The 21,902-nt window shown below is 57.0% G+C and overlaps 2 protein-coding genes across 4 annotated transcripts; one reads left to right on the top strand and one right to left on the bottom strand.

The window, feature by feature from the left end:
• Positions 1-159: 159 nt before the first annotated feature.
• TRMT2A (tRNA methyltransferase 2 homolog A) lies at positions 160-4,569 on the top strand. Of its 2 annotated transcripts, XM_033837481.2 has the most exons (12): positions 166-493; positions 610-1,175; positions 1,370-1,478; positions 1,722-1,903; positions 2,082-2,196; positions 2,288-2,403; positions 2,480-2,591; positions 3,031-3,153; positions 3,332-3,407; positions 3,678-3,794; positions 3,930-4,026; positions 4,115-4,569. In XM_033837481.2, exons 1-12 carry the CDS (start codon positions 470-472, stop codon positions 4,344-4,346), a joined length of 1,869 nt encoding a protein of 622 aa, XP_033693372.1. In that variant the 5' UTR covers positions 166-469; the 3' UTR covers positions 4,347-4,569. The 2 variants fall into 2 exon arrangements, with proteins under 2 accessions (XP_073646542.1, XP_033693372.1); XM_073790441.1 differs by lacking the exon at positions 3,678-3,794 and having other exon boundaries at positions 160-493.
• Positions 4,570-4,984: 415 nt separating this feature from the next.
• DGCR8 (DGCR8 microprocessor complex subunit) lies at positions 4,985-21,566 on the bottom strand. Of its 2 annotated transcripts, XM_033837478.2 has the most exons (13): positions 20,847-21,566; positions 20,242-20,401; positions 18,039-18,181; positions 17,595-17,877; positions 16,122-16,319; positions 15,863-15,964; positions 15,205-15,303; positions 13,866-13,948; positions 9,406-9,506; positions 9,067-9,173; positions 8,031-8,158; positions 6,982-7,095; positions 4,985-6,687 (listed from the first exon to the last, which is right to left on the bottom strand). In XM_033837478.2, exons 1-13 carry the CDS (start codon positions 21,564-21,566, stop codon positions 6,604-6,606), a joined length of 2,322 nt encoding a protein of 773 aa, XP_033693369.2. In that variant the 3' UTR covers positions 4,985-6,603. The 2 variants fall into 2 exon arrangements, with proteins under 2 accessions (XP_033693369.2, XP_033693370.1); XM_033837479.2 differs by lacking the exon at positions 15,205-15,303.
• Between the last annotated feature and the right edge of the window lie 336 nt (positions 21,567-21,902).

Here is a 21,902-nt window from a genome sequence, read left to right as displayed (position 1 = left end):
GCTTTATTGGCTCAGGCGGCGGACACTCTCATTGTCCAGCCCGCCCCGCGCTTCCCGCCAAAACGCCCGCAGCGCATGCCCGGCCCGCCCGGAGGCCGGGGAGCGCGCACTCCCGGCGGCCCTCGCGCGCACTTCCGTCCGCGGCCGCGCGCGCCCCTAGAGCTCGCGGACAGTGCTGGGGGTCCTAGCGGCGCGTGGCGATGACGTCGCAGGAAGCGGGGACGATAGAGACGCGCCGCCTCAGCTGCGCGCGCCGGCTGACGAGAGAGCGGCAGGCGAGGGGAGCGGCGGGCGCGGGACCCTGCCTGGCTGGCTACGCAGCCCGTGCCCGGGACCCGGACCTGAGCGCAGAGGGTACGAGTCCCGCCCCTGCCCGGGCCGGAGCAGGGCCGGCCTCCCCGAGTCGCAGCCGCTCTCCGCTCGCCGCCCGTGTGCCAGGCCGCGGACGAGGAGGCGGACGGAGCGGACGATGGGTGACGAGCTCGACGGCGAAGTACGGTGAAGGGAGACCCTGGCGGAGCCGGGGGCGGGTGGTGACATGGGACGGGGAGGGAGAGGCTCGGAGCGCGCGGGCCCCAGCCAGCCCGCCTGTCTGCTGTCTCCACGCAGGGCCGGGCGTGCGTGGGGGGCCCCGTCCAGGACGGCCCCACCGCGCCGGGCAGCCCCGCGGCCCCGGGCCCCCATCAGGGGGAGGAGCAGGCCACGGGGGCCGGGGCCGCGGGACCGGGTGCTCAGCCGGGGCCCTACGGCTACATCCGGGCTGGCCTCTTCACCTCGGAGATCTTCAAGCTGGAGCTTCAGAACGTGCCGCGCCACGCCAGCTTTAGCGACGTCCGGCGCTTCCTGGGCCGCTTCGGGCTGCAGCCCCACAAGACGAAGCTGTTCGGGCAGCCTCCCTGCGCCTTCGTGACCTTTCGCAGCGCCGCCGAGCGCGACAAAGCCCTGTGTGTGCTGCACGGCGCCCTGTGGAAGGGCCGGCCGCTCAGCGTGCGCCTCGCCAGGCCCAAGGCTGACCCCTTGGCCCGGAAGAGGCAGCGGGAGGACCAAGGGGAGCCGCCTACCACCCCCGCCACGTGCATTGCTGATGTGGTGACCCCTCTTTGGACGATGCCCTACGCGGAGCAGCTTGAACGGAAGCGGTTGGAGTGTGAGCAGGTGCTGCAGAAGCTTGCCAAGTGAGTGTGGGTGCAGGCACTCCTGGGCAGAGCGCCCATCGGCGGCTCCCTGTGCGCTCAGCCTGCTCAGATACCCCTTTGGGGAGCCAACCAGTAAAAACCCTGTGTTACCGGTCGGGACAGTGAGGTCCCCAAAAGGGGCCCAGGTGCTTGGGCAATTGGAGCCTGACCTCTGCCCCTCCTTTGCCCCGCAGGGAAATCGGGAGCACCAACCGCGCCCTGCTCCCTTGGCTGCTTTTACAGAGGCACAAACACAACAAGGCCTGCTGCCCACTGGAGGGGGTCCGGCCATCACCTCAGCAGGTCAGGGCCTCTGCTCTCACAGAAGCTCCTCCTTCCTGGCTCTTCCATGTCTCTTTCTGTTGCGCTTCTGCTTATGGTTCTCATCAAGTGCTTGTTAGTTGTCAGCCTTTTGCCCTGGGCTGCCAGGGCCTGCGGGGGAACCAGGGCCTTGGTCATTGCTGTCTTTTGCTGTGCACTCTCCGTGCACGAGTGCTGGACCGCTGGGGTAAGGGTGGGCATCTCTGTTTCCTTCTCTCCTTGCAGACCGAGTATCGGAACAAATGTGAGTTTCTTGTTGGTGTTGGGGTGGATGGGGAAGACAACACAGTCGGCTGCCGGCTTGGCAAGTACAAGGGCGGGACGTGTGCTGTGGCAGCCCCCTTCGACACCGTGCATATCCCTGGGGCCACCAAGCAGGTGGTGAAGGCTTTCCAGGAGTTCATCCGGTGAGGACACGTGGCTGGGCTGGTGGCTTCGGGACATCCCGAGGCAGTCTGGGAGCAGAAGACTTGGGTCCTATCTGGGGGGTCTGGTGGGTGTGGCTGGAGGAGAGAGCAGGGACGCTGCTCACCCTATCTTGGTCGGCAGATGTCAGGGACTCAGGGCCATCTGTGGCTCCCACAGGTCCACTCCCTACTCGGCGTATGACCCGGAGACATACTCGGGTCACTGGAAGCAGCTGACCGTGCGCATCAGCCGCCGTGGCCAAGCCATGGCCATTGCCTACTTCCACCCGCAGGTCTCAAGCGGGTGGCTTGCTGGGGGAGGGGTGTCTGGGCCAGAGCAGACTTCGACACAGTCTCATGGGCTTTTTCTACTGCCTGCTCCAGAATCTGAGCCCTGAGGAGCTGGAGGGGCTGAAGGCTTCTTTGGCACAGCACTTCATGGAGGGGTCAGGCAAGACCAGCGGGGTGACTTGCCTCTACTTCGTGGAGGAGGGACAGCGGTAGGTAGTCCAGGTGGGGCTGGGCGGGTTTCTCTGAGGACTGGTGACACCAATAGACCCACCTTCCCGCCCACAGAAAGACCCCCAGCCAAGAGGGCCTGCCTCTGGAGCACGTGGCCGGGGACGAGTGCATCCGCGAGGACCTGCTGGGGCTGACCTTCCGGATTTCCCCTCACGCCTTCTTCCAGGTGACCAGATCCCTGGGCTCCGGGCTGGTGCAGCAGAGAGGGGAGAGCATCCAGGCAGGGAGCTGCCAGGGCTGTGAGGTCGGCCACCTGGAAGAAGAGCTACTAACCGTGGCCACTCGCTAGACCCTGGTGACCACCCTGTGGGAGGGTGGCTTGTGGGCACGACACCAGGCTCTGGCACTGGTGGGGTCTGGTATCAGCTGCTGCAGGGGTCCCATGGGTCCAGCTTTCGAGGAGGTGGGTGGGGGGTAGCATTGAGTTGCTTTCTTGGGCCGGGAGACAGGGTGTGGACGGAGGGGCCCTGGGGCCCTCAGGCAGTTAGAAGTGGAGAAGGGAGTCGGGGTGGGGGGGCAATCAAGAGCACAAGCGCCTGGGGATGCAGACACTGGGGGGCTGGTGGGCAGCGGATAGGCTGCTCTGATGTGTAACCCACGCCCAGGTGAACACCCCCGCAGCTGAGGTGCTCTACACGCTCATCCAGGACTGGGCCCAGCTGGACGCAGGGAGCACGGTGCTGGACGTGTGCTGCGGCACCGGCACCATCGGCCTGGCTCTGGCCCGGGTGAGCCCTCCTACCCCGGTCAAGAGCATGCTCTCCCCCACCCCACCCTTGTGTCATCACCCATCCTGTCATGACCCCCCTAAGATAACCTCAGACTGTTCCAGGTCCTCTTCCGCTGCCCCCCAGAAGATCCAGGGGTGGGGAAGGGTGCCATCAGTCTGCCCTGTTTTTGCTCCAGAAGGTAAAGAGAGTCGTGGGGATCGAGCTGTGCCAGGAGGCTGTGGAGGACGCCCGGGTGAATGCCCTGGACAACGGTGAGAGCCAGCGGGCCTCGCAGTGGGTGGCAGGCCCTGTGTGTCCCTCCACAGGGCACCTGGGACCCACCCAGTGGCTCCTAGGGCTCACGGGGTGGGGGCAGAAAGGGCCCCTACCGTGCGGACCTATTGTGCGCCCACGATGCCTGGGGCTGCACCGCAGGGAAGGGTTTTCTTGAGGTGTCTTCTGGGGGCTTCTGGACATGGCCGGGCAGATCTCTAGGGGGTGTCCCGGGCCTCATGGCAGGGCCGCTGCTCGGTCACCTCCAGAGTTGAGCAACGTTGAGTTCCATTGCGGGAGGGCCGAGGACCTGGTGCCTGCACTGGTGAGCAGACTGGCATCCCAGCAGCTCATGGCCATCCTGGACCCACCCCGCGCCGGTCTACGTGAGTGGTGTCCACCTGAGGGGTGGTGTGGGGAGGCAGAGGGTGGCCCACTAGGCTGCCTGGTCTCGGGCCCCTGTCCGCTCCTTGAGGGGGAGCCATTGGGGACTCTCCCTTGAGGGGTCTGTGCCTCCCCAGATTCCAAAGTGATCCTGGCTGTCCGCAGAGCTGAGAACCTCAAGCGACTCCTATATGTCTCCTGCAACCCCCGAGCAGCCATGGGCAACTTTGTGGAGTGAGTGTGGGGCATGGGTGGATGGGGCCTCACCCCAGGAGACCCTGCTGTACCCACGCAGTTGACCATGGCACTCCCTCCTATATAGCCTCTGCAGGGCCCCGTCGAACCGGGTGAAGGGCAGTCCGTTCCAGCCAGTTAAGGCTGTGGCCGTGGACCTGTTCCCGCAGACCCCACACTGTGAGATGCTCATCCTGTTTGAGAGAGTGGAGCACCCCAATGGCATGGGGGCCCTAGAGCCCCAGGATCCTCCTGTCCAGCCCCCACCAGGGCCCCCAGGTGACACCCCACCAGAAACCAGGGCCTCCCCTGCTTCTTAGTTCTCTGGGGCAGCAGAAACCAGCCTTTCCAGAACAGCACCCCGACTGCATCATGGGCAGAATCCTGGGGCTCCCCAAGTCCTTGCCCTGCCCGGCCTGGCATACTCAGGCAGTAGCCACAGAGAGTACAAGACCCCTGTCCCCGTGGGCTCCTGTGGCCTGCTCTCCCCTCACCCCCAAAATGGGCCGCAAGGGCTGGAATAAACAAGTGCTGAACTACCAATGTTTGTGATAAGAACTCAAGAGCCTGGCACACAGGGACTCTCCTCTACTCTCACCACAGGTGCAACGGGGCAGGGCCAGGAGCGCTCATAAGAACTGGCCCAGTTGGAACAGTTCTCCCAGCTCTTCACGTGGCCAAAAGTCCCAGTGTCCCAGCAGAGAGCCTGCTGTCTGACAAGAGACACAGGCCTTGTGGCCAAGGGCCAACTGTACACATGGTGTGGGGAGCACAGAACGAGATGCTGCCCTACTGCCCTTCCCCACCCTCATTGCAGTCCCATCCCCAAAGGGACATACCTCCCAGTGACCACAAGAGCTAGGGGTGGGGTTGGGACACCGCTCAGCTGCTCTGGCCTTCAGGGCAGCTTTAGCCAATTAAGGACCACCCCATGGCCAGAAGGAAGACAGACCAGCCATTTCCTTTTGGACATTTTGCTTTATGCTTTCAGACAATCAAGGCTCACCCCTATAGCCATGGCCCAGCTGCCACCTGGGAGGTACACAAAGGGTGGTGGCCACCCAAAAGTGGCCTCAGCATAGGCTCCCCCTGCCCTCTGCCCCCTCAGTATGGCTGTGTTCACAGGATACTTGCACCCATACACGGGACAGAGGAAGGACTCGGGGAGGCCTCAGTGAGGCTCACCTGCCTCCAGTGTGCACAAAGCTTTGGTTCGAGGTGGTGCATCTGACTGTTTTAAGGGCAAACAGTTATAGTCAAATGGTTATTCACAACTGCAGACGGGGCAGGACAGAAGCAAGTGTGTAATTATAGCAACTCGATTTGCGGACTCTCTTTTACAAAGGTCGGCACAGGCGCCAACCTCAGTCACGGTGGGTGGCAGGGCATAGAGAATACTGTCTCCTGTAAAAACACCACCTACAGGGGAGGTGTCAAGCACTGTGCCATGAGCACACGGTGCCCTGAACAGATGCCAGGGGCGGGGAGCCAACGGCTCACAACCAACTTGGACTGCTGGGACTCAGTGGGAACAAATCTACCCCACACCTGTCCATAGGGGCCACCTAGTCACCTGGCTGCACCAGACGGCTGCTCTCAAAACCCAGTGCCACCCCAACATGCTCGCACCAGCTCTGGACAGGAGCACCAGCATGTGAACACACTGCACTGAGGGTCCTCGTTTCCTCTCAAATCCACGAGCTAAAATGCATTAACTGTTCACATCTGCTACGTGATTCCAAATCTATCTTCTACTCTCACTGTAAAAGTTTCTTTCCAAACGCTAAAATATCATAAAAGCTTTAAAAATTGATGGGTGGACAGACTTGACTGTGCAAAAATTTAGTAAAAAATTGCCAGAGGCCAGCGAAGGTGAGGGGCCTCAGTGTCTAAGAAGGCATGTTTTGGGGGCATTAAGACTTACTCAGAAGAATGGACTGCACCCCCCAGCCCAGGCAGGGGCAGCAAGCTGGGCAGGGACAGGTGCCTTCATCCACGTCACGGGCAATGCATTTCAAGGCAAAGAATGATCACCTTGGTGGTTTGCCTACAGCCTCTGAAAAATAGTTCTGATACTAAGTTGTGTTTATTTTAAACCAAAGAGGTCTGAAATACTCCTTCCTAACTATAACTTTTTCGGTGAAAAAAGGAAAACCCAGGAGGCGGGGAAGGGGATGGGGTGCCAGCGTGCATCTTCTGGCCAGGTCCCTACGGTGCCCGTGGGAGCACCAGGCGCAGGGCTTTCTCATTTCATGTCATCCAACTATCATTTCTTGTCAGCGCCTGTTACATACTAAAATTCATGAAAACCTTCATAACAGCAGTCTGCAGCATGTCCACACAAGCAGAGGTCCACGGCGACCTCCCACCTTTCTGTGTCCACCTGTGTGGCAGGCTGAGTCGATGCTTTAACATGGCCACCCAGACCTGTGGGTGGCCCCCAAGGAAGAGCTGCGTGGACCTGGCTGTCAGACACGCAGTGGCAGGGGACCGTGGACTGGAGACCCGGGGCTGCAGAGTGAGGGCAGGTCTCCCCCGCAGCAGAGCTGGCAGCCCCTGAGCCCGGACCACCAGCCATCACACGTCCACAGTGCACAGGGGCTCGCCACCAGGCTGCGCAGATGCCACAATGGACATCTTGGGCTTCTTCCGCGTCTCCTCCTGGAAGAACAGCCAAGGTCAGGGATGTAGGCGACATGGGAACCTGCAGCCCAACCTCGGTGAAAGGCCGGTGGCGGGGCTGCAGAATGTGCGCGATCGCAAAGCACCACGTGCTGGCACTTCTGTGGGCATCAAGACGCATGCCCGGGAGTGGAGGGTCAAGGAGGTCACAGCCACCAGGGGTTTGAAGCTGCCCCGACAAGCCCTACAGGGACCCCACATCAGTGCACAGGAGGCCAGGGCCACCAGCTCTCCAGCACTGCCACAGCCTGAGAGCATGCGGACAGGCCTCACCCTCTCCTCCGCCAGCCTCCGCATCTCCTCCTGCAGTTTGCTCAGGATGTGCAGGTTGGGCTTGTTCTTCCGGGCAAACTGCTGCAGCTCGATCACACTCTTGTCCGACGTCTCCTGGGGAGCAGAGCCCGCTCGCAGGACCGTCTGGGGTTACCCCTCCCTTGACCCGCCTGGATGGCTGCCTGCCAGCTGTTCCCCACTTCTGCCACTGCCTCCTGCGCAGGGTGCTCCCCCGGCCCCCTTGGCCTCTGACATAGCCACTGAGCAGGCACTCGACATGCCCAGAGCCCTCAGGCAGGAGCAACCAGGACACAGCCTCAGCCGGGGGGACAGCACACTGCAGGACAGAACTTGCCCCGGCACTGCAGCCCCTGGGAGCCTGTGGGGCCCAGACGCTGAGCTCCCTGCAGGCCCGTCCAGGGTGAAGAAGCCATGTCTGAAGATGCCTGCTGGCCGTGGGTGCCACACTCCCCTGCCTCTGGATGGACCCCTTGCCCGCCAGCTCCAGGGGGCTCCCACCACGGGCCCAAGCAGGCTTTCTCCCCTCACTCACAGCCCAGCACAATGCACAGAAGTAGAGCACAGACCCGAAGGCAGAGGCTCAGCAACACGGGGCCAAGCACCTCGGGGCCCAGTGTCCCCTCCCCTCACCCACCCTGTCAGGCCGAGAGCAAGGAGCTCTTCGCAGACGGCCTGGGGGTCACCATCCACAGTCCCCACCCTCCACACCCACCACTCACAGGGGTGCTGGTGACCCAGACCGTTTCTGTAAACGTCAGGGAAAAAGTCAACATAAACCTCGCTTCCCTGTACTTCTCTCCACCCCAAACACAAAAACCTAAGGGTATTGGCTAAAATCTTGAGATCTTGGCCCAAAGAGCAGATACAAAACAGACGACACACATGGGCTGTTGAAAGTGGCCAGGGAGAGCTGTCTGTGTGTGGTCTGCTCGCTCTCCCTCTAGCCCTGGCCTGCACCCCATCCCCTCCCCATGCAGCCAGAGCCCAACTCTGCCCCCGACCCCTGTGCCAGAAGGGGACCCCATTACCTGTTTGACCATCTTGCTGCTTTCACGGCCATACATGCGCAGCAAGGACCCCCAGTTCTTGACGTGTGGGTGCAGCAGCTGAAGGATCTTCTGAGAAGCTAACTGTTTCCCAACTCGCTTATTCTTGCCTGAGAGGAAATGTAGAGAGAGGGAGTCACAGATACCAGCCATCCACAAGGCCACCTCGTCCAGACAGGGGTGCTCCCGACGGGAGGGGGCAGAAGGCGCAGCTGCTGCACTGGGCACAGCACCTCAGCCCGGCCCATCCTGCAGAACAGCCCATCAGAAGCTCGGGGAGGCCAGGACACACCCAAGGCCATAGCTTATGAGGCCTCCCGGCCCCCAGCCCACATCTGCCGACACAGAGGACGCACCTGCAGGGCAGACACAGGGGTGGGGGAGCATCCAGAGGGCATCCTGTGCTGGGGACGTTTCTAGATGGAGAGAAGGTGGGGCCAGGGTGCAGAACAGGCCTGGAGAGCAGCAAGGGCCTCTGGCTCAGATGGGGGATCTATCCTATGCCCTGCCCACTTGCTCAGGGCTGGCCTCAGCAAGGAATGGTGTCTGCAGGGCACAGGGCACACCCAGGGCCTGCTTGGTCATGACCTTCTCACTTACCCAGTGCTGGTCTGTGTTTACAGTAGTTACACAAAGTTTCTTTGCAAGTAAGGTTATAACCAAACACCAGATTAGGTGAAGAGCACAGTTGGTGCCCAGCAACAGCAGAGGGCCCTGCGGGGGGCTCTGCTGCTGTCTTAGGAGGCTCCTGCTCCCTTTACAGGGACCGAGGGCTGGACAGGGGCAGTGGTGGCAGCCGCTGGGGAGCAACACAGCCCAGCCAAAATGACCAGCCCAGGGACTGGACACCCACAGCTGCACTCAGGTCAGCTGTGACTCAGATGTGGACATGGGATGCTGTGGGCACAACCGTGGGCAGTCAGCATACAACTGAGGCTCGGCTGATGCCAGGGCAGTGGTCCTCAGGATCACTGAAAGCCTGTGTGTGGGTGTATTGGGGGAGGGGTGTGTGTCTTACACCAGCCGCGCACTGTGTGCTTGCCACACGCCATGACATATTCACTCTTCTGGTTTTTACCAGGAACCACTTCAAACTTGATGGAGGTGTCCCCCATCCCATGGTTTCTGTAGGAGAAAACAGACAGTAGGTGACATCAACTGACGGGGAGGAAATGGCTGCTTCCAGAAAGCCCTCCAAGGGCCCATCAAGACAGAACCAACCCTTCTCCCCAAACCGCTGCTCCAAGGAGGGACTCTCCCACCACACGCCATCCAGCCCCTTGGGTGGAAGGGTGCTGGGCACCCAAGAGAGGCCCCATGCCCGATGGCCAGGGAAGCGCCCCCCCCCCCCACTTACCTTTTAAGGCACTCATGGAGGATCTGGTAGGGAGATAGCAGTCCAGCCTTGCTGGTCAGCTCGTAGACTCGCGAGTCCTCGATACTGATGTGGTTAAAATACTACAAAATGAAGCAGCCGGTCATAGTGCTGGCCACTCCCGTGGCCCCGTGAAGCGGCTCCCGTGCTGCCGCCTCCCCTGGGGCCTCCTGCCCCCACCACTACCTCTCGGAGACATTGCATCCCACATCCCACACCTCCCCACCCAGATGCCCGAGACACAAACGAGGAATGGCAAGGGCCGGGCTGCCTGCCGCTGGCCTGGGGAGCCCATCCTGAATCAGAGGCTGATCAGACGACCGGTCAGAAGTCTAAAGACACACAACCTTCGGAAAAAAGCTTGAAAACCATCATAAGTGAGGTTATAGAAGAGAGAAAGTGACCAGACACGGCAGAACAGAAACGTGACCAAGGTTCTTAAGAGGCGACGCCCAACTGGTTCAGGGAAGAAAAAGGAAGCTGGTGACAGAGGCATTGCCAGCCCAGAGGCGGCTCTGACCCCATGGCCCCCGGCTCCCACTCAGGAGTGTGGGCCCCCTCCCGGGTTGGCCATAACGGAGAACCACATGCTCCTTTGAGGTCTCTCAGAGAGGTCCCTTCCCAGACTGTCCAGCTTCTAGGGCCCCTCGGCTTGTAGCAGCATCAACCACAGCCCTGCCCTCTTCATATAAAAGCCTTAGAACCTGCTGCTCTGGCAGAGAGGGGGCTTCCTCCCCACCCAGCATCAGGAGGAGGCCCTGGTTCCAGCAAGCAGGAAATCATCCCCCTCTAAGCACAACCCCGCCCCCCCAGCACCTCAATGGGTCCGCCAGCCAGAGGCACCCCGAGCCCCTTAGTCAGGGTGTCTGCAGAGGCATCGCTGTGTGAGCCAGGCTGCTCAGACCCCTGGCCACGAGGGATGAACCCAACCCCCAGCACCACCCCTCCCCGGGCACTGGGGGAGGCAGAGGACAAGGCTGGAAGTCCAACCTCCGACTACATGATGGTTCCCCTGGCAACCAACCCCCATCCTTGGGGCTTCCAAAATTCACCTCCTGAACATGAACTCAGGCGTAGTTGAAGGGGTTAGAATAGAACGTTCCCTTCACTTTTATCAACTGGAACTATTTCAGGAACTGGAGACAAAAACCAAACGTTAATTTATTTACTACGTTAGAAGGTCCCACCAGGAACCAAGGACAAAGACCAAACGTGTATTTTATATCACAATATCACAAACACATACACACCTAACAGCCCCAAAATACATGAAACAAAACCTGACAAGTGAAGGGAGCAATAAACAATTCAACAGTAACAGCTGGGGACTCAACACCAGTCCAGACAGAAGACCCACCAAGAACGAGAACAGCAAACCCCACACCAGCTCAACCCACAGATGCCTGTTCACTCCACTCAGAAGCACACAATGCACATCCTCTCAGGCGGTCACAACACAAGCCTCAATAAACTTAGAAGGACTGACTGAAATCACAAAAACTATGTTTTTGAACCACAATGGAATTAAGTTAGAAATTAATAACCAAAGGAAATTTGGGAGATTCACAAATATATGAAAAGTAAATGCTCCTAAAATAACTGCTAGTTTAAAGAAAAAAATTACAAGAGAAATCAGGAAAATACCTTGAGACAAATGACAAAAGAAACACAACATATATTAAAGCAAAATTATGGGATGCAAAATAGTACACAGAAGAAAATTTATAGCTGTAAACTCCATATTTAAAAAGAAGACCCCAAATCAATACCTTAATCTTAAGACACTAGAAAAAGAAGAACAAACTAAACCCAAGGCTGGCAGAAAAATAGAATAATAAAGGCAAGAGCAGAAATAAATAGAGAATAAAAAACCAATAGGAAAAAAATCAACAAAACCAGAAGTTGGATATTTGAAAAGACGAACAACATCGACAAACCTTCAGTCAGACCGACCAAGAGAAAGGAAAGACTCAAACTGCTAAAAATCAGGAATAAGGGACTTCCCTGGTGGCGCAGTGGTTAAGAATCCACCTGCTAATGCAGGAGACACGGGTTCGAGCCCTGGTCCGGGGAGATCCCACATGCCGCGGAGCAATTAAGCCCATGTGTCACAACTACTGAGCCTGTGATCTAGAGCCCATGAGCCACAACTACTGAGCCCGCGTGCCACAACTACTGAAGCCCACGTGCCTAGAGCCCATGCTCTGCAACAAGAGAAGCCACCACAATGAGAAACTTGCACACCCCAATGAAGAGCAGCCCCTGCTGGCTGCAACTAGAGAAAGCCTGCGTGCAGCAATGAAGACACAATGCAGCCAAAAATAAAAATAAATAAAATAAATTTATTTTAAAAAAGTTTAAACAAAAGGATCATAACGGAATACTATGAATGTGTATTTGCCAATAAATTAGATAACCTAGATCAAGTGGGAAAACTCCTAGAGAGACACAAAATCCCAAAAGTGGCTCAAGAAGGAGTAGAAAATCTGAAGATGTATAACAAGCAAAAAGATTGAATCAGTAAATAAATAACTTCAAAACCAAGCAAAGTCTAGGCTTGGACTGTTTCACTGGTGAATTCTACCAAGTGTTTAAAAAATTAATACCGGGACTTCCCAGGTGGTCCAGTGGTTAAGTATCTTTCTTCCAATGCAGGGGACGTGTGTTTGATCCCTGGTCAGGGAACTAAGATCCCACATGCCGCGGAGCAACTAAGACTGTGTGCTGAAACCTCAGAGCCTGCACGCCACAACTAGAGAAGCCTGTGTGCTGCAACGAAGACCCAGTGCAGCCAATAAATAAATAAATAAATAAATGAAGGAATAAATATTGTGCTTGCATGGTATATCTTTTTATTTTTGGCTGTGTTGGGTCTTTGTTGCTGCGTGCGGGCTTTCTCTAGTTGTGGCAAGCGGGGGCTACTCTTCATTGCAGTGTGCAGGCTTCTCATTGAGGTGGCTTCTCTTGTGGTGGAGCACGGGCTCTAGGCTCACAGGCTTCAGTAGTTGTGGCACACAGGCTCAGTAGTTGTGGCGCAGGGCTTAGTTGCTCCACAGTATGTGGGATCTTCCTGGACCAGGGCTCGAACCCATGTCCCCTGCATTGGCAGGCGGATTCTTAACCACTGTACCACCAAAGAAGCGTGTGGTTTATCTTTAAAAAAAAAAATTAAGGGCTTCCCTGGTGGCGCAGTGGTTGGGAGTCCGCCTGCCGATGCAGGGGACACGGGTTCGTGCCCCGGTCCGGGAGGGTCCCGCATGCCACGGGGCGGCTGGGCCCATGAGCCGTGGCCGCTGGGCCTGTGCGTCTGGAGCCTGTGCTCCACAATGGGAGAGGCCACAACAGTGAGAGGCCCGCGTACCGTAAAGAAAAAAAAAAAATTAATACAAATCCTTTGCAAATCCTTTGCAATGAAAGAGGAAGCAACACTTTCCAACTCATTCTATGAGGCAAGTATTACCCTGATACCAACACCAAAGACATCACGAGAAAAGAAAATACAGAACAGTACCCCTTATAAGTACAGCTGCAAAAATCTTTAACAAATACCAGTGAGCCAAACCTATCAACGCATAAAAATGATTATACACCACGACTGAGTGGGATTTATCCCAGGAATGCAAGGTGTGTTTACCATTCAAAAGTCAATGAAACACCCCCCCACATCAGTAAAGTCAAAGACAAAAACCACGAGATCATCTCAACAGAAACAGAAAAAACAAAATCCAACACCCATTCTTAACAAAAACTGTCAACAAACCAGGAGTGGAAGAAACGTCCTCAATCTGATAATACTCACTAGCTCACACAGCACGTGAAGTGGAAGAGGCCAGTCGCAAAGGAACATACATCGTATGATTCCACTGACAGAAGACATCAGAATTGGCAAATCCAGGGACAGAAAGTAAATGAGTGGCTGCTGGGGGTTGAGGGGCTGGGAACGGGGAGAATGGGGGTGGCTGCTAATGGGGACAAAGTTTTTTTTTGGAGTGATGAAAATATTCTGAATGTACAAAAATCCACTGTACTGTGTAGTTCAAAAGGGAAAAATTTATGGTGTTATAAAAAAGAATGCATTCTTCAGAGTGAGAAGCGCTTGCTACAAATAACCATAGGACCATATTTACCCAAAAAACTTTACAAATAGTTTTAAATGGTTCTTAACATAAAGAACAATCTAGGTTTTGCAGCTTCTGCCTCAAAGGCTCACTCCACTTTGGATCTGCTGTCAGCGGAGCATGGCTTCCTTCCGAAACATTTACCCGCAGCTTCTCACGACCCTCGGCAAGACACAAGGACAGAATTCTCTGACAAGAACATTTCCTCTGCTTGCAAAGACAAGCAGGTCTCCTCTTTGATGAAATACAAGAGACGGAGCACCTGGCACCTGAGCGATTAAACCCAAGCACAGTCTGACACCAGGGTGGGCTCACAACCCTCACCTCCAGCTCCTCGCTGTCTTTGGGCTTCTCCTCAGAGGTCTGTTTAACAAAGTCTGGGATGAGGATTTCCAGCGTGGCCCGGGCTGTGGAAAGAGGAACACTGAGGGTGAGGGTGGGGTCCCCACGGCCGAGGGAGCCTGGGCCCCGGGGACAGAGCCCCAAGGGCCTGCACGTGAGGCACAGGCAAAGGGTGTGGTGGGGAGCAGCAGCTGGGCCAAAAGGACACTCTGGGGAGGCGCCTGCAGGCCCGAGCGCAGGGGTGGCGAGAAGCCGAGTGCAGGCACCCCATGAACAGGGGTGCAAAACGAAGAGCACGTGGGGAGGAGCATGGGGTGGGGGTGGGAGGCGAGGCGCCAGCGCCATGAGGATGGCCCCACCCACCATGGGACCCTCACAGGCTTCTGCTCCGAGACCCCAGGAACACCCCACTTGTGAAGCAGGAAGAGCCTTTGGAGAGAATCTCTCTAAAATTGACAGGAGACCTCCTGGGGACCGGGCAGAGCTTGTGAACCCAGCACAGCTTCACACAGGGTCAGCCAGACAGTAAGGTGGGGTCCCATCACCCTCGGCATTCACCACCAGAAGAGAGCAAGGCCCAGGGGCACTCTGAGCCCCGGAGCACAGACACTCCACCAACCCGAGACTCAGTGAGACTGCGATAAACGCTCCGCACTCTGTAAGAGGCAGAGCTGCTCTGAAGACAACGCGGCGATGGGGGTGCCAGGGCCCGGGGTGCATCCATCACGTGCCTGCGATGTGGTCCACTCCCCAGAAGAGGCCAAATAACCCTGGTGCTGGGGCTAAGCGGCTTCTGGAAAAGCACGCCAACAACAAGGAGTGCCAGGAATATAGCCAGCAGCAGGACACGGGCAGGAGGAGCATCAGACTTCCACCAAAAACCACCAGCTTTCCCAAGGGCCTGCTTGGCTGTGTTCCAGGAGTGGCAGTCCCAAGTCTGGAGCTGGAAGGACTTGGAAAAATGGTCCTCATGGACATCAAAACCACCTGAGGAAGATGCCACCTGTTCTCCTTCTCAGCACACCCCTGCCTTGCTGGGTTTAAACAGACGGTGCCCTGGGCTCAGGCAGCACAGAACAACCAGCATCTGTGAGCGCTGGGGACAGGGCAGGAGGCGCTGGCCCAGCCATCTGAATGGAAAAGGGCCTCTACTTTCATTTCTCACATTTTACTTTTTCTATTTGAATCTTTTCCAGTGAGTACATAATTTAAAAAGATCCAAGTAGATGATTACATAAATAAAACAGACTTGCCCCATCCACAGCCTTCCCTAGCCATTGGTGGGCCAACACGGGTCTCTGACACCAAGTAGGCACATTACCAGCTTTATTCTTCGCGAGTTTTTTGCTGCTTGCCGTTCCAGATCCATAGGTCACACCATCAATGGTCACCGAGGCACCAAAAGGCTCACTTGGGTTCTCTTAAAATTAAAATTACCATTTTAAAACACACTTGCCAAGACATTAAAAGCATACGTGCACACACACAATGTGCTCGCGCTGACAGACAAGACGAGGTGGGGGTAGGGCTGCTGCTGGAAGGCAGAGGCCTGCGGGGGGGTCCCTGAGGCACTGGGGTGGGGCTGAGGGACAGTCAGCAGGCAGAGAGCATAGCCAGGAAGTCGAGGGGGACAGGGACCAACGTCTGAGAAAGATGGACGGAGGAGTGCAAGGGGTGGCATGCAGACATTGTGAGCCAGAGAAGCAGGAAGACAATAGCGGACGCTGAGCTTCTGGTTTTCACTAAGGAGTGATGCGGGTGGCCAGAGGACAGCTTGTGGCCATTGCAGGGCTGCAGCCCCTCCACCCTCGGAGGTGCAGTGGGAAGGGGGTGCGGGGAGGTGACCATCTGATCCCCCTCGACCTCCCCTCTCGTTCCTACCCAGCAGAGGGGAATGACAGTCAGCTCCCACCTCCCCAGCAGTGACCCCAGTGACGTGCTTGATGCTTTAGGAGTGAGATGGGGAAGGTCACACTCACCACATTCAAAGAAGTTGTACACAGGGCGGACCTTGAGGACGCGCTGCATGTACTCGTGCAGGATGCAGACCTCCGACTTCCCATTGGGGTTGATGACAAACTCTGTGACAAGAGGGGCCGTCTCAGCAACAGCGGGGACTGCAGTGACCACACCCCAGCCCGCGGGGAGAGGACCTCTGCGCCGCAGGGCAGACACAGGCCGATGCAGCACCCTTGGAGCACACATCCCAGGAACATCAGACCTGTGAGTCCCGTTCACCTTTCTTCGTGGGCGCGTCCTGCACAGACAGAGTGATGAGCTTCTGATTGGCCGGCAGGATGGGCCTCTCTGACTCAGCCTGTTTTCGCTTCATTTCTCGGTTGAACTGCCGACGCTCAGCCCATGTCCTGAACTTCTTCACGGTAACTTGCTCGAAGTCAAAGCGCTTCTCCAGGTAGTTCCGAAACTCCTCGAGGTCTATACGGGATTCACCAGAGACCCAAGTCACGGGTGGAGGTCACGCCCTCCACCCGGTGAGCAGGACAGGTCCCAGCCACACGATACCCCCTTCCCCTTTCCTCTCCAAGGGCGAGGGAAGTAAAGAATCACGTCCCTTCATTCTGCCAGCTCAAATTACCCTGCCAGGTCCCCTAGGGACAAATTTCTGGCATGTCCTTTAGTTTATTTAGAACAAGAATAAGAATACAAAAATAAAAAAACAAAAACGAATCTAAAAAAAAAAAAGCCAACCGCAACCAGCCTTTGGGACCTTTCTCCCCATATGGAAACAGGTGCTGGACGGCCAGCAGCAGCCGAGGCACCACGTGCCCACCATGGCCGCCCCCACGCCCTGCAGCAAGTAGGCAGCTCAGGGCCATGGCACTTGTTCCACCTCTCCCCCAGGACCCCAGGGCTTCCCATCAGTCTTGCTGGCGCCCTGCCTGCACCCCTCCTCCCACCAGGCAGATGCCTGAGATTCCACGTGAGCTACAGAACAACGTGCTTGCACACTTAGTGACAAACCAAAACCACATAGTTCTTTACACATGAGTGCAGAGAAGCGAGTCTGGAAACAAGAGCCATGAGGTCAGAGGTGGGAGGCAGTTGTTTTCAGAAAAACAGGAGCACACTCAGGTGTGTCCTGCATGTGCGGAAGGACGGTGTGAAGAGGCAGACCGCCAAGTTAGAGTCTTACAGGGAGGGCTCCCTTCCAGCTGTGTCCCGAGAACAGCCCACCCGCTGACAGAGCTAGCTGGGACGGGGAGCCAGACACCACTGTCCCCCTCCTCAGCAGCAGCCCCAGCCCCTCACATGCAGGAGTTCCCAGACAGGCCGGGCAGTAGCAGAGTGAGAGACCCTGAAAACGCATGGGGGCTAAGACAGCCTGCCACCATGGAAGAGATGCAGGAGGGACAGGGAGGAACGCCCCACACCTGAGAGCAACTGAGGGTCTGAGAAGGGGGTGGCATCCACACCACGTGGTGGAGACGCCCACTCTGCGCACTGGTACACCAGGACTCCATGCGAGCATGTTCCATTTTCATGAAAAGCAAGACTTGAGGGAAGATCGCGAACATGACCAGAGAAAAAGGCCACTGCAGGGCAGCACCAGTGTGCGGGTCGGGAGCAAGAGGTCAGCAGGCAGAATCTCCTAAGCTCAGGGAGACGGCCTCTCCAGCCATGCGGGAGTGGACAGGCAAGCACGGACAGGTCCCTTCCTCCTCAGGGACCAAGTTCACTCTGGAAACTTACCAACTGATTCATCTTTGCACACTTCCACCTTGGCCTTCACTTGCCCCAGGGCCCCGGGGGCGGCCTCGGCCGCCAGTGGATCCTTCTCATCTGGGGGCCCCAAGTCAGCTCCCAAGGAGTCGGGCTCTTCCAGGGGGAGCTCCAGCTCTGCAGATCGGCTCAGGGGCTTGGCGGGAGACACCTCCCCACAGGGGGCGAGCTCGCTGTTTTGCTCCCTTTCCTCATTGTCTTTCATTTTCTTGTAATGCAGACAGGGGATGCTACTCAGAGGAGGGTCATGTTTCTGTGGACAGTGAAATTGCAACACAGATTACAAGGATGGCCCCAAACATCTGAACGTCCGGTGCCTTTCATCTGCCTGTCTGGCTGCAATGCAACGTGGGCAGACATGCATGCTCCTCCTGCAACTTACGAGACTAAATTCATGACTGATGTGTCCCCTACCCGTATGCTTCCCGTTCCCAAGAAGTATGGCCTGGACCAGGTGACCACCCGAGACTCTCGGTGCAGGTACACGGGGACTCCGGAGTTATGGAACGTCATGATCCACCCGTCCGGCAGTGGTTCCGTAGGTGGACGGCCACGACCTGCACAGAAGACAAGAACACCCTGCAATCACTTAAAGACGCTTGTAACTGAGTAAGAACTGTCAGGACGTTTCCAAAGTTACAACCCGTGTCAGAAACAACAGCAAGGTGGACCCAACGTTACAGAGAACCTCTAAAATGTAGGAGGGGGGAACACCCCGCCCTCCACTAGAGAAAGTCCCACCCAGCCCCACCTGCAAAACTCTGCTCTCCCTCTGCTGCTGTGCCTGTCCCTCTGGGTGTGACCCACAGGCTCCAAGTCCCTCCGTGCAGCAGGAAGCTGTCCACCCTGCTCACTGCTATACTCCCCAGCCTAGAACGGCACAGGCAGGCCTCGGAGCCTAGAGCAGGGTTCTGCAAGACACAGGGCCTCGCCACAGCTCTGCCTCCACGGCTGGCAAGCACCGTGGACACTGACTCCCCGCCCGCCTCCCACAGGTGTGGCCAGAGGCACCGCAGGGCCTGGGTAGGCTTCGCTAGTAACTGCACATCTGTGGATCACTGCTCCCTGTGACCAGGTGACAAGCCTGTGCTGTTCGAGCTGCTACTGACAGCCCTGGCTGCTGAAAAAAGCACATGGCAAAGACTTAAGTAAAACTTACTTTTCTTACAGGTATTGGGAACAAGTTAAAAATTCAGAAATGGGGGCTTCCCTGGTGGCGCAGTGGTTGAGAGTCCGCCTGCCGATGCAGGGGACACGGGTTCGTGCCCCGGTCCGGGAAGATCCCACATGCCGTGGAGCGGCTGGGCCCGTGAGCCATGGCCGCTGAGCCTGCGCGTCCGGAGCCTGTGCTCCCCAACGGGAGAGGCCACAACAGTGAGAGGCCCGCGTACCGCAAAAAAAAAAAAAAAAAAAAAAAAAAAAAAAAAATTCAGAAATGGAAGTGAAAAACCAAGTGAAATCTAAAAAGACACATACAAGATGAAAACAGCACCAGCTATTCTCACAGAAAAGGGAATGACACCCTTGTGCCAGGTCTGACACCCACACGTGGCCAACACCAGCAGACACCTGTGTCAGGACGGCCCTGGGAGGGAATGTGAGGTTGGACACGCACAGACCCCGTCAGGCACCCCCATGCCCACCGCGGGCTGGGCTGGGAGCTGTCTGCAACCAGCTATGGGCTAAGTAAGGAGAAGGAGGCACTCACACAGCTCAAGCTGAGCACATCATGGGACAAGGCATGTCTGCGATAGTGAGCTGTCACAGAGTTGGCCCAGCTGCCCGGAGAGCTCGCGTGCATCTCATAGTCTGTTACTGTTCCTGTTGCGGCCCACTTGGCAGACGCACGGCCCAGCACTGCCAACATGTCCGCTCCGCAGCCAGGAGACTGTACGTCGGCCACCCTCGGTTTCCTCCCATCACGCTGGCCACCTGCGCTGGTGCTCAGCAGAAGATGTAACCTGTGTGCCTGAGTCCTGTGTCCCTCCAGCCCCTTTCCACCACCCACCTGACACCTCCACCTAGACACTGAGAGGTGCCTCCAGGCCAAGACAGAAACAGACACGGAGACCCCTCAGACCTCTCCGCATCAGCAGGGGGGCTGCACGGGCCAGCTCTGGGCACCCCCTGACCGCTCCCCACCGCGTCTCCGACCCCTCCACCTCTACTCAAAGTGCAGGAGTCACACGTGCACCGCGAGCCGTGCTTTCAGACCAGACTGTGGAACGAGTCCTGCTTGCTTCCAGTGGCTCCCCCGACACTTGGCACAGAATCTAGAACCCGGACTGCAACCATCACCAGCCACCATGCCGAGCAACCGCCTCTGGGCCCAGCATCCATAACCCTGGATGCCCCCTCCCCAGGGATCTGCCCAACCCCCTCAAAAGGCCTCTCCCCACCACGCCGCACAAGCCCAGCTGCTCTGGTTTCCACAGCACCTGCACCACCTGCAGCTGGGCCATCATGCATCTGGGTGTGTCCTCACATCTTGTCTGTTTCCTATCACCAGACAGGGCCCTCCTGGCCTCAGACACACACCTGCTGCCTGACACCGAGGGCTCTCATGCCCATACATGCAAAGCCCCGTGAACACTCGCTACTTCCTGGCCCGACTTACTTTTGAGCACTGTTTTAATCTTGGTCATCATTGGCTGCACACTTGTCTCTCCGTCTGATGGGTGGTCGCTGTCTCCTCCATATTTCTCCTCCATCCGCCTCTTTTTGGGAGCACAGAGGCCCTCTTCCAGCAGAGCATCAACATCGTTGTCAAAATCATCCTGCAAAATATGCTGTTCAGACACCACAGCCCCCCGGTGCCCTCCAGGCAAGTGTCACAGTGTCACTGACAACGACACAGAAAGGAGGCGCTCTCGGGGGCCTAGGTGTGCCTCTATGTTGCGTGATCATCTGAAAAACAAATGGAATGAAACCGCCAGCTGAAGCACACGCTCAGGCAGGTGTGCGTGCCACCAGGGAGCGTGGCCAGCAGCTCCTTCCAACTCAGTTGGGACAAGGGTACGAGGCAGACCTGTCAGCCAAACTTTTCATTAGCAAAGTTTGAAAACCTGGACTCCTGATGGCTTTCTCTTTTCACATTTACGTTTCCACCTCCTGTGGGTGTTCTTTCCTCTGCAACATCAGCTTTACAGAGATGCTGCGATTCCCAAACACCTCTCTTTGGGTTTTGCTAAGAGTGCTCCAAAGGAGGGGACACCGACATACCTCGTAGGAGAACTTCAAGGCCTCTTCGTCCACTCTGTCTCTCTGCACGATCGCTTTAGCCGTGAGCCCGCCTGCTCCTTCTTCATCTAGCTCCAAATTGTCAGTAAAATCTTCTAACTCATCCAGCACTGCGTACTCCACTCTCTTTTCCTGATCCAGCTCATTCTCCTCATCCTTCTTATCCGCACTCTCACCCCCTACGCCTACCCCGTTACCAACACTCCCGCCAAAGGGACAAGCATGCACGTCTCCACTGACAGGGCTAAGGGCCAGACCGCACTCTGCCCGCGCGTCGCGCTCCGCTCCCGTGTACAGCACCTTCCTGTCCTTACTCCTGCAGCTCTCGGTAAAGCTCACGCTAATCTTTACATCCTTAAGCAACTTAAGGTCAGGGGAGAACTTCCGGACCGCAGGTGCGTGCCGGGCGGTGCGCGGGCTGTGGCCACTACAGTTCGGGTCTACGAGGAGGCGGGCCTTAGAGAAGGATCCTTTGGAGAGAAGAGAAGCTCCGTAGAAGTTGAGCGGGTCCTCAGCAGGGGGTTCGGCCTGTCCATCACCACCAGAGCCAACGTCCATTACCTCTGCATCACTGGACGTTTGCAGGGGAGGTGGTGGAGACTGTCCACGGGGCAGCGCTCGGAGGGGGCAAGCTTGGTTCTCCATCACCGCTCCTCCTGCGGGCTCACGCGGGAGAGGAGAGGGGCTCTCACATGTCTCCATAGTAAAAGTGGTTAAGACTATTTTAAAAGACCAGAGTTTTAAAAAACCTTACATAAATCTATACAGCTAACATGCACAAGTCCGTCGAGACCCGGGTGCCGTCCTGCCCGCGCTGCACACGCTGGCGGCTTAGTCAAGCTGGCCACATTGCTCTTTTCATTAATGTAGACAGCTTTTAGAACCACTGCCTCAATTATTGGAAATCACAATGCACTCAGCTTAAATGACTGACGACTAAGCGAGTCTGTCCTCAAGCCGGAGGGGCACCCGTCTTCCTCCACCTGCAAAGAGACGTAAAGGCGTCGTCACAACGCAACAGAGCCCTCCGCGTCCTGG

This window comes from Tursiops truncatus, chromosome 13 (genome assembly GCF_011762595.2).
Source record: "Tursiops truncatus isolate mTurTru1 chromosome 13, mTurTru1.mat.Y, whole genome shotgun sequence".
NCBI classification, from domain to species: domain Eukaryota; kingdom Metazoa; phylum Chordata; class Mammalia; order Artiodactyla; family Delphinidae; genus Tursiops; species Tursiops truncatus.
This window is presented reverse-complemented; position numbering and strand designations above follow the sequence as displayed.

What these genes read in the sequence shown, in the direction of transcription:
- TRMT2A (XM_033837481.2), top strand. Translation starts at nt 470, where the DNA reads ATGGGTGACGAGCTCGACGGCGAA. An exon ending in GGTGAATGCCCTGGACAACG is followed by an intron (nt 3,408 to 3,677) that starts GTGAGAGCCAGC and finishes GGTCACCTCCAG; the next exon opens with AGTTGAGCAACGTTGAGTTC. An exon ending in CCCACCCCGCGCCGGTCTAC is followed by an intron (nt 3,795 to 3,929) that starts GTGAGTGGTGTC and finishes GTGCCTCCCCAG; the next exon opens with ATTCCAAAGTGATCCTGGCT.
- DGCR8 (XM_033837478.2), bottom strand. Translation starts at nt 21,566, where the DNA reads ATGGAGACATGTGAGAGCCCCTCTCCTCTCCCGCGTGAGCCCGCAGGA. An exon ending in GGACGCGCCCACGAAGAAAG is followed by an intron (nt 15,965 to 16,121) that starts GTGAACGGGACT and finishes CTCTTGTCACAG; the next exon opens with AGTTTGTCATCAACCCCAAT. An exon ending in ACTCGCGAAGAATAAAGCTG is followed by an intron (nt 13,949 to 15,204) that starts GTAATGTGCCTA and finishes CTCTTTCCACAG; the next exon opens with CCCGGGCCACGCTGGAAATC.